This window comes from Capra hircus, chromosome 12 (genome assembly GCF_001704415.2).
Source record: "Capra hircus breed San Clemente chromosome 12, ASM170441v1, whole genome shotgun sequence".
NCBI lineage: Eukaryota > Metazoa > Chordata > Mammalia > Artiodactyla > Bovidae > Capra > Capra hircus.
In genome coordinates this window covers 84,375,606-84,386,906 of record NC_030819.1, presented here as the reverse complement: position 1 = coordinate 84,386,906, position 11,301 = coordinate 84,375,606, and the positions used below count along the sequence as shown (strand labels likewise).

The window sequence follows — 11,301 nt, the reverse complement described above, 5'->3', positions numbered from 1 at the left end:
AACAGAAAATTACCAAAAAATAGACACAAATATTCCCACTTACTGAGATTAAATATGTTACCATTCTGCTAGATTTACTGTGGATCCTTCCCTTTTTTTAAAGCTGTAATTCTCATAATATTTTAATTCTGTTCTGAAATTGGTCTACAAATATCTCTACATAACACCAAAGTCAGTGATTCAATAAATAAGAGGAATGTACTGATTGCTTTGCCAGAAAAATAAGCCTTATACATTTATATCTATTTATGATATTTGTGGAATCAATTTCCCAAGGCTCATGAAACTAAAGTGTGTGCACGGCACATACACACACACCACTATATTAAAATCAAATGGATTTATAGTATCAAACTAAATATTATGTAAAATTTATAGCCAGATACACAAAATATGAATTTGACTCATGACTACACTGTGGATCATGGGTACCATACCTCATAAGTATGAGTTCCAGTTAAGAAGAAGGAAATAAGTGCTTGGGTGGATTTTAAGTGAGCACTAGTCACCACCACCATAACAAGAAATTAATTTAATTACAGTATGCAAAGATTTAACATACATGTGGATATTAAATTGACCCTACAATAAAACTTTAATATCTGCAAAAAGACATTTGAATGTATGGTTTATCAAACCACTAGCTGCCACAGATTTTCAATAGATGGTGTGAAGCACAATCAGGTTTTTATACCACCATCAGGGAAATGGTCTTGGTGTGCCTCCTATGTATCAAGGAATAGCAGAGCGCAGAGTTCAATATGTTGGACAAGGTTTGTTTATTCCAGGGTCTTTTCCTTTTAATAGATAAAAACATTTACAGAAACTTTAGCAATAACATTTCAGCTTAGTTCCTTCCTTATTCTTCCTTTCTTCTTTGGAACTAGATGACATCATTGTGTTTATTTCCCTCATGTTTTGCAGTGTTATCACACATACACATTACATTTATATATATTATGCTATATATAAATATATAGAGACACTTAATTTCTCCATTTTTGAGATTTATCCATATGTAGGTCTAGTTATTTGTTTTAAATGCAGTGTACAAGTCTACTGCATAACAAGCCTCTCTGTATTTTATTCTCTGCCTGACGGCAGGATATTTAAATACTTTACCCTTTTTAGTTCTTACAAATGTTCAGGAAATATATTTGCACAACATCTTTGAGCTTCTCCAGGGAGACATGAGACATGGAATTGCTGGGTCATAAGTACATGAACCTTTACCATTTCCAAGTTGCTGCCTAAACTGGCTTAACCAGTTTTGCACTCTTATCATCTATGCAGAAATCCCTACACATAGGTGAAAACTTGGTGACATGGAACTTTGTCATTTTGCCAGTCTGATGAGGGTAAAATGGTATCTCATAGAACTGTCATTAAAAAAAATATCGACTGGAAATGATCCATCCCTTCCCTCAGCTTTTCACGACTTGCTTATATAATCATTAAAAGTGAACCCTCATAAGGATTGCATTACTAATTGTTTGGATGTTTAGACTGAACAGAAATGATAAAGCCAAGAAACACATTCCTAGATTCCAGTCTTCTCCAGTCTTCTCTTTTTGCTTCATTCAACTTTGTTCCAGTCCTGGGCATGGAGGCTGGCGCAAGGTACCGCTTCCAAAACTGCTGACTCGGGAGTTTATCATATACTTCTTGTTGGGGCATCAGAATGAGGGGCAGTGCATGCTGTTGTGGTGTTTAAGTAATAAACATATATAAAATGTACTTTAAAAATGTGAAGTTTATTAATAGACAAAGAGATTTTCATAGGTGCATTATAGTCACAAAGAATTTCCATGAGAAAAATGTAAAGGTGCTTTATATAAAGCTTAAAAATTAATTATAATAATAGTTTGTGCTTATTTATACTCAGTACCTTCTCTATGCCCAGGACCTGAGGTGGGCCTTGGTGTTTTTGGAAGCTGGCCTGACATTCACAGATAGGCCTTATTGTTCTTCTCATTGACATAACCAGTCTTACAGAATAAGGTTGGTGGGAAGTCACTACTAAACTTTCTGAGACTATCAGTGAGTGTCCTCCTTTGTCAGTTATGGCTGTAGCCTCATTCTTTAGCCTGCCATCCAACCAGATAAGATTTACTAAGTTATCCAATCTTCAAACAGTCCCCAATCCCTGACAGCACTGAAATTCAGAGTAACCCTTCTCATTCTGCTTCTGAAGAGTCTTGCAAAATCACCTAACCAAAGTCGAAATCCTATCAGGCCTTTCTAGCACCTCTTACTGAGAAACTCCATCCCAAAGTGCATGTTCTCATTCTTTATGAGTAATAAAACTCCACTGGTTCAACTACATGCGTTCCTCCTTCCTGGTAGTCTTTGGCGGGAGGGGCTTTCACAGACATTTCTAAGAACTTTACATATGCTATCTCATTTAAGCTTGACAATTCTGATTGTTGGGTATTGTTATTACCCCCTTCTGCATTTGAAAAAGCAAAAGAAAGAAATTTTAACATCACCTGCAACATTACATAGCTAGTAAACAACAGGGGTAAAATGCACATATGGGTCCAATGATCACCCAGAGGTAGGAGCTGCTGCTGCTGCTTCGCTTCAGTTGTGTCCGACTCTGTGCGACCCCATAGACGGCAGCCCACCAGGCTCCCTCGTCCCCGGGATTCTCCAGGCAAGAACACTGGAGTGGGTTGCCATTTCCTTCTCCAGTGCATGAAAGTGAAAAGTGAAAGTGAAGTCATATCATGTGTAGGTAGACCAAAAATAAGATCTAAAGATGGGGATGGAAATGCAATATTACAAATGCTGCATTTCTATAGAAAGACTTGCCCAACAGAATGATATACAGCTTACATAACAAGGTGTGGTTCTAGTTACAGTAGGTTTTGCCTTTCCAGATCATGCCTGGGTAGTTTTTCACCACTGCTTCTGCCATGGAGAGAGGTTAAATGCTTTTTGAGGGCAGATTTGTGCTTGAAATCCATGTCACAGCAGTGGCATTTGTATGGCCGATCCCCACTGTGTATATCCAAGTGGTCCTGAAGTGTGCTTTTCGCAGTAAATGTCTTCAGGCACACAGTACACTGAAAGGCCCGTATGCCCATGTGCCCTCGAATGTGCCTGTTGAGATTTTTCTTTTGTGTAAATGTTTTCCCACACTGTAAGCACAAGAACAGTTTATGCATCTTAAGGTGGCACAGATAGTTCTCAACATGAAGAAACCCTCGAGGGCACCGGGGGCACTGGTGCCTCAGGGAAAAAGCGTCCTCTAGATTCTGAATCTCATTCACTGGACCATGACTTCATACTTGCAGTTCTCCTGACCTTTCTGTTCTCCTGAACTTTCCCCTAAAGATTAGGTACTTTCTGAGTATAGAGACTGGGACAGAAGCTTCGTACAAATAAATAAGCATAATAACAAACACAAATAAAACAAATAAACTTAAACAATCCTCCCTCCCCTGCCCAACTGTAGTATGAAGACTTTACTTGAACAAGGCCCATTTTCTCAACCTCTGTGCTAGCCCACATCCCATCCAGCTAGGACATCACACAGCAACATGTGCTAATCAGCAGGTTCCCATTGGCTATCTATTTTACACAAGGTAGTGTATATATGTCAGTCCTCATCTCCCAGTTTGTCCCACCCTTCTCTTCCCCACAGTGTCCACGTGTCTGTTCTCTCCCTCTATGTCTCTATTCCCGTTATGGAAATAGTTTCATCTGTACCACTTCTCTGGATGAAGCACAAGCTGGACTCAAGATTGCAGGGAGGAAATATCAATAACCTCAGAAATGCAGATGACGGGCTTCCCTGGTAGCTCAGATGGTAAAGTGTCTGCCTCCAATGCGGGAGACCTAGGTTCGATCCTGGGTTGGGAAGATACCCTGGAGAAGGAAATGGCAACCCACTCCAGTACTCTCGCCTGGAAAATTCCATGGATGGTGGAGCCTGGTAGGCAACAGTCCATGGGATCACAAAGAGTTGGAGATGACTGAGCAATTTCACTCATGCAGGTGACACCACCCTTATGGCAGAAAGTGAAGAAGAACTAAAGAATCTTTTGATGAAAGTAAAAGAAGAGAGTGAAAAATTTGGCTTAAAGCTCAACATTCAGAAAACTAAGATCTATGGCATCCAGTCCATCACTTCATGGCAAATAGATGGGGAAATAGTGGTTAACAGGGGTTGACTACTTTTGGGGGCTCCAAAATCCGTGCAGATGGTGACTGCAGCCATGAAATTAAAAGACGCATACTCCTTGGAAGGAAAGTTATGTCCAACCTAGACGGCATATTAAAAAACAGAGACATTACTTTGCCAACAAAGGTCCGTCTAGCCAAGGCTATGGTTTTTCCAGTAGTCACATATGGATGGGAGAGTTGGACTGTAAAGAAAGCTGAGAATTGATGCTTTTGAACTGTGGTGCTGGAGAAGACCCTTGAGAGCCCCTTGGACAGCAAGGAGATCCAACCAGTCCATCCTAAACGAGAGCAGTCCTGGGTGTTCATTGGAAGGACTGATGTTGAAGCTGAAACTCCAATATTTTGGCCACCTAATGCGAAGAGCTGACTCATTTGAAAAGACCCTGATGCTGGGAAAGATTGAAGGCAGGAGAAGGGGACGAGAGAGGATGAGATGGTTGGATGGCAGCAAAGACTCAACGGACATGAGTTTGGGTAAACTCTGGGAGTTGCTGATGGACAGGGAGGCCTGGTGTGCTGTGGTCTATGGGTCACAAAGAGTTGGACATGACTGAGTGACTTAAGTGATGGACAGGGAGGCCTGGCGAGCTGCAATTCATGGGGTCGCAAAGAGTCGGACACGACTGAGCGACTGAATTGAATTGGAGTGACTGAAGTGAATTGAACTGTACCATTTCTCTAGATTCCACTTATATGCATTAATATACAATGTTTGTTTTTCTCTTCATGACTTACATCACTGTTTAAGAGAAGAGAGAAGTCGCTCAGTCATGTCCGACTCTTTGTGACCCCATGGACTGTAGCCCACCAGGCTCCTCAGTCCACGGGATTTTCCAGGCATGAATACTGAAGTGGGTTGCCATTTCCTTCTCCAGGGGATCTTCCCGACCCAGGGATCTAACCGGGTCTCCCGCATTGTAGGCAGACGCTTTACCGTCCAAGCTACCAGGGAAGCCTGGTACATCACTCTGTTTGACAGACTCTAAATCCATCCACATTCCTACGAATAACCCAATTTCATTCCTTTTTAAGGCTAATATCCCATTGTACATATGTACTACATTTTCTTCATCCATTCATCAGTAGATGGACATCTAGGTTGTTCCGATGTTCTGACTATGACTCCTCTAGGCCTTGCCCCTGCCTGGAATGTCTTTTTGCTGAAAGTCACGCCACTCTCTTCTGTCCTAAGAAAGTCTCTTCATCCTTCCTTTCTTCTTTCCAAATCCTCTCCTTCAGATTTAATATATATTTTTTATTCTCAAGAAGTTTTAAATTAACTGCTATAACATTTATGTTATTTCATCTGTGTAAGGATTTGTGAAGCACATTATTAGACTGTGAGCTCCTCCAGGAAGCGCTGTTTGGTTTTTCGTGGCTGCCTCTGCCACCCTTGAGCGGGCTCCCAGCTCTCAGCAGGTGCTCAGTCTGTGGAGAAAGCGTCCTCCGGGGCGTCCTGGGCGCTGCGGTCCTCTCCTGCTTAGCGGCATTTCAAGTACAGATCCCAGAGGAACTACTTTTCCCAGTGGTCGTCACACCGGGGCCTCCCGAGACGTGCGGAAACGCCGAGCAGATGATTTCGCATCCAAGTTCTGCTTAAGTGGCTGAGCTGGGCGGGTCCCGCCTGCCTCCCAGGTCAGCCGGAACCCATTCTCCAAATTCCGAACACACCCAGACTAGTCACTTCCCGGTACGCTTCCCACATTTCCAAAGCCAGCCGCACCCAGTGCCCTTCAACTTGGGCCGCCTGGGCCCCCAGTCGCTCAAGCGGCGCAGAGAACCGCGGACCCGCCAATCACGCTTCTTCTTGCCCGGATGGGGCGGTGCCCAGGGCGCGTCACTCCGAGCGCAGCTCCGGATTGGCTGGGTCCGGGCTCGACGGCGGCCCCGGATTGGCTGGGCCCGGGTGCGCGGCGGCGGCGGGACTTTTCGGATGTGTCGCCGGCGGTCGGGAGGTAGCGGTTGAACTGATCCGGGCAGGCGCTGTCGGCGGGACTGGGGACGCGCGCGCCGCGGACTCCGGGCTCCCGCCTGTGGCTTGCAGAGCTGCGGCCTTCTCCTCCCTCGCCTTCCCGGGGCCGCGGAAGCATGGACCGGCACCGGCCGCGGCCGCGTGCCCTGGCGCAGCGCTCGGCCGTCGGGGCCGCCTACCCCGCCTCCTCCCCGGGCCACAGCCGCCGGGACAGCGAGGTGCCGCGCAGGAAGGGCCTGCAGTGCCCTCCGCCGACCCGCGGCCCCGCGGCGCCTGCGGAGAAGCGCCCCAAGTTTGTAAGTTGGGCCTTGGTCCGGGCGGGCTGCGACCCGGTCATGGGTCCCTCGGTTTTCCTCAGCTCCGGCCTGGCCGACAGCGTGGGCGGGTTCCCTGGGCGGAGCGGTGAGCTACGCTTTGTTCTAGATCGTCAGAGTTGCCGTCTCCTCACGGGTTATGACGGCAGGCCCAGTTCTATTTGGATCCTTTGACAAACACCTGGTCACTGCCCCAAGTTCCTAAGGCTGTCGTGAGAAGCAGCTTCAAACGTATAAGTCGTGATGTCTCTCGTGCACTTTGCACTTTTAAGTTAAACGTTTCCTTTTTCCCATAGCATCTGAGAGTATGAGATATATCGAAGTGATCTTTAGGTGATAGGATTGCTTTTTCTCCTTCGTATTTTAATTCCCAAGAAGAAGTTTTTAAAAGTAGATTCAGTTCAGTCGCTCAGTCGACTCTTTGCGACCCCATAAATTGCAGCACGCCACGCCTCCCTGTCCATCACCAGCTCCCGGAGTTCACTCAGACTCAGGTCCATCGAGTCGGTGATGCCATCCAACCATCTCATCCTCTGTCTTCCCCTTTTCCTCCTGCCCCCAGTCCCTCCCAGCATCAGAGTCTTTTCCAATGAGTCAGCTCTTTGTAACTTTACAAATTGAAACGGCTTGTTTTAAAACTTGGCGGGTCATGAAGTCACCGCTAAAGAATGTTTTGTTTAGTTTGGAAAGAAATCTGAGTATTTGAAACCTGCTATTCCAGTTGCTTCTCTTATTCACGTTAGCGCCTTGTAAATCTTTGTATTGTCACTAACTAGTGAAAGAACAGACACAGAAGATTGTTTTGTTGTCTGTAAGTAAATCACAAGCAAATTACATAGAGGGTTGATACATTTGGAGTGAGACAGAACTGAAAATTTAATACCCCTCCATTTTACTTAGGAATACGGAAAAACATTTTAGTCATAGGTGAAATTTTAGAGTACAGTTTGTTCCTTCTGTAAACAAATGAAAGTTGTTAGAAATATGAGTCAAGATACACAAATTAAGGGATGAAGGCTTGTGGAAGAGGAGTGAGTAGCTACATATAACAGTCAAAAATGATCCATGAATAAAAGAGCAGAGCCTGAGATGTATCAGAATACTGAAAATGAAGGACAACATGGATTAATGATGCAAAATTAAGTATCAAGATGACCATTAGTTCAGTTCAGTTCAGTTGCTCAGCTGTGTCCGACTCTTTGCGACCCCATGAATCGCAGCACGCCAGGCCTCCTTGTCCATCACCAACTCCCGGAGTTCACTCAGACTCACGTCCATCGAGTTGGTGATGTCATCCAGCCATCTCATCCTCTGTCGCCCCCTTTTCCTCCTGCCCCCAATCCCTCCCAGCATCAGAGTCTTTTCCAATGAGTCAGCTCTTCGCATGAGGTGGCCAAAGTATAGCCATAGGAATGGTGAAATTTTACAAAGGGGATCAACTATGTTGTTGATTGTTATCTTGACAGGGCTGAGGAATAAATAAGATAGAGTTAGATTGGCAGTAAAAGATTCTACCCCATATGGGAAGAATCCACTGGGCAATGACTTTTCTTCTTTTCACTTTCTGAGTTAATGGCATCATTCCAGTTTGTCTCTGACTCCTGTGCTCCAGAATATATAAGGTGTAATTTTCTGTGACTCCTTCCAGCAAGGATATCATGAAAATAGAACCTAAAATAATATTTATTAATAGATTTAGTTTCCTTGAAGGATATATCAGGTGATGTGAGTTCTAGGTTCTGTGCTGTTTCTCACTTCTTAGATATGTTGTAAAGATGAAAAAATGTCTAAAAGACACACACTTTTAAGCCCTCAGTCTAATAAATACATTTAAAATACTATGTATGTTTTTAGATTGGTTGAAGTCTGATTTAAATCATGACTTTAATTTAGAAGTAATTTGGATTCTTTATAGTCTCATAAATTAATTTAGATTCTTGCTTACATGATAATTTCTTGGTATTTTCCATTTCACTAATTCTGTCATCAGCTGTGTCTAATCTATTTAACTTAATATTTGAGTTATCAATTATCTTTTATTTCTATAAGGTCCATTTGCTTTCTTTTTCAAATCTGCCTCGTTACTGTATTCTTTATATTGCTGTTTCTTATTCCTTTGTTCCTTTAGACACTGCTTACTTTACTCTTTTTCTTCTATATTTGGCATTTATGGTATGTGCACCTTTGGACTGTGTACACTGACTTGCACCCGTGGTAGAGTGGTCTCTCCCTCTGTGCTTGTTAAATTTTGTATTGAAAATTTCAATGCTTAATCTTAACCTGTCTTCTAGGAGGCCTGACTTGGGAGAGTTTTCTTTGGGCATGATCTGAGTCTATTTCTACCAGGAGCCTGAAAGTGCTATCTCTCTGTTGGATTGGACTCTTAGAGGGCCTGGAGTTCCAGGGTCAACTCTAACTCTCTAGCCTAGGCTCAGTATCCCAGTATCAAGGTTACCTTCTGAGCAGGCGTTCCCAGCCCCGCCTGCTTCTCCTGTTCTCAGTCCCACTTCAGTGACACTTGCTAATCAGTTGGAGGGTGATTTTGGACACCACCCCTTCCTCATGAGATCTCAGCAGTGCCCCAAATAGTGATTGTTCTGTCGTTCAGTCTGCTGTACTGCTGGACCTCAAGTCCCTTTTTGGCTTTCTCTTGATTTGGAATGAAATGATACTAGCTAGTCTGAATCTATCCAGGTCACATAGTCATTAGGTCACCTGGTTGCTTTTGACTGTAACAAGTCATGCAGGTTGGTGATAATGTGCGTGACTGGTGTTTGCAAGCCACAGAGCTGCAGGCTTGTGTGGAACTGCGGCTAAACTGGCCACTGGCTTCTTAGTGTAAGAAGGTGGGAGCTCTGTTCCCCACTGAATTTCTGTTGTACTTTAGATAAAGCAGAAGAATCCTTGTTTTTTGCTACTTGTATAGTTGTGGGCCTCTAGTTAGTTTTGAATTGTGTATAAACGTCTGTAGCATAGACTTTCTCCCCATTGATATGTGTAAATAGTAGAGATTTGTCTGTTGTAAATGTAGGATAGTTTGGCTGCACAATAAATCAGCTTCCTTTGGGCTGCTTGTGAACTCACCCACTTGGTTTCAGCAGAGGATGTGGCAAGCAGCTTGTATGTGTGTGTGTGTGTGTGTGAAGGTCCTGGGGATAGTTACCGGGGACAGGGTGCCACCAGTGGAGGCTGGAAGGACAAGGCAGGAGCCTGGGTGAAGACTTCATGAAGGTGAAGAGAATCCAGTAGGATCATTAAACTGGTACTTGCCCTACCTCACACTATTCGTACCTGAACCCAAGTTCTATTACCCTTCTAGAACAAGACAAAACGGTTTCCTACCCTTATGGCAGAAAGTAAAGAGGAACTAAAAAGCCTCTTGATGAAAGTGAAAGAGGAGAGTGAAAAAGTTGGCTTAAAGCTCAACATTCAGAAAACGAAGATCATGGCATCCAGTCCCATTACCTCATGGGAAATAGATGGGGAAACGGTGGAAACAGTGTCAGACTTTATTTTTTTGGGCTCCAGAATCACTGCAGATGGTGACTGCAGCCATGAAATTAAAAGACGCTTACTCCTTGGAAGAAAAGTTATGATCAACCTAGATAGCATATTCAAAAGCAGAGACATTACTTTGCCAACTAAGGTCCGTTTAGTCAAGGCTATGGTTTTTCCAGTAGTCATGTATGGATGTGAGAGTTGGACTGTGAAGAAAACTGAGCGCCGAAGAATTGATGCTTTTGAACTGTGGTGTTGGAGAAGACTCTTGAGAGTCCCTCGGACTGCAAGGAGATCCATCCAGTCCATTCTGAAGGAGATCAACCCTGGGATTTCTTTGGAAGGAATGATGCTGAAGCTGTAACTCCAGTACTTTGGCTACCTCATGCGAAGAGTTGACTCATTGGAAAAGAGTTTGATGCTGGGAGGGATTGGAGGCAGGAGGAAAAGGGGACAACAGAGGATGAGATGGCTGGATGGCATCATGGACTTGATGGATGTGAGTCTGAGTGAACTCTGGGAGTTGGTGATGGACAGGGAGGCCTGGTGTGCTGCGATTCATGGGGTCGCAAAGAGCTGGACACGACTGAGCGACTGAACTGAACTGAACTTATTGTGAAAATTCTTCAGTGACACTAGGCGTTTAATTCTTACCTCCCACTACTAGAAATGCACAGTAGAGACGGGGATGCCCCCAGATCCAGATGGCTTCAGGCAGTCTCCATCGCTAATATGTGGGTCCGTCCTTTGAAAGGGAGCCTGTAAATTCTGTGATCCAAGCTGGCAAAGTAGCTCAGTTTTTTCAGTTAGGATATCCTCTAAGTGTTCTCACAGACTTCAGTGTGAATTTCACATCTCATCTTACGGTTTCCATTTATAGATTGTTATTATGTTATGTAGTTCTGTCATTACAGTATCCTCAGTTTTGATATGAGAGGTTTTTCACCAGTTCCATTAACATCTGTATGTCTACTGTGGTTGATCATTGTTATTAATAACAGTTAACTTTAATGAGCCAAGCATTGTTTTAGGTGTGTCATAGATTTCAGCTCCTGTAATCTGTTTAACAACCCAATGAGGTAGGTACTATGAATTAGCCTTGTTTGCTAGAAAGGGAAACTGAGGTACAGAGGTTAGACTGCCTCTGGTTGCATTGTTGCCTCGGGGTGAGGCTGGCTCCAGAGGACACATCCTGAGTCCCTGTCCTGTGTTACTCTCCCATGCTAGTGGGAGTTTTACTCATTACTGCTGCGTTTTTCAGAGAAGGCAATGGCACCCCACTCCAGTACTCTTGCCTGGCAAATCCCATGGATGGAGGAGCCTGGT

General features: G+C 44.1%; 1 protein-coding gene across 3 annotated transcripts in view; it reads left to right on the top strand.

Annotated features, from left to right (window-relative positions):
- Positions 6,140 to 11,301, top strand: part of DIAPH3 (diaphanous related formin 3) — a 582,111-nt gene continuing 576,949 nt past the window's right edge. For all 3 annotated transcript variants that reach the window (XM_018056821.1, XM_018056820.1, XM_018056822.1), the window contains exon 1: positions 6,140 to 6,459. In XM_018056821.1, the coding sequence (XP_017912310.1) occupies positions 6,280 to 6,459 (180 nt within the window). In that variant the 5' untranslated portion in view covers positions 6,140 to 6,279. The remainder of the gene's footprint in view (positions 6,460 to 11,301) is intronic.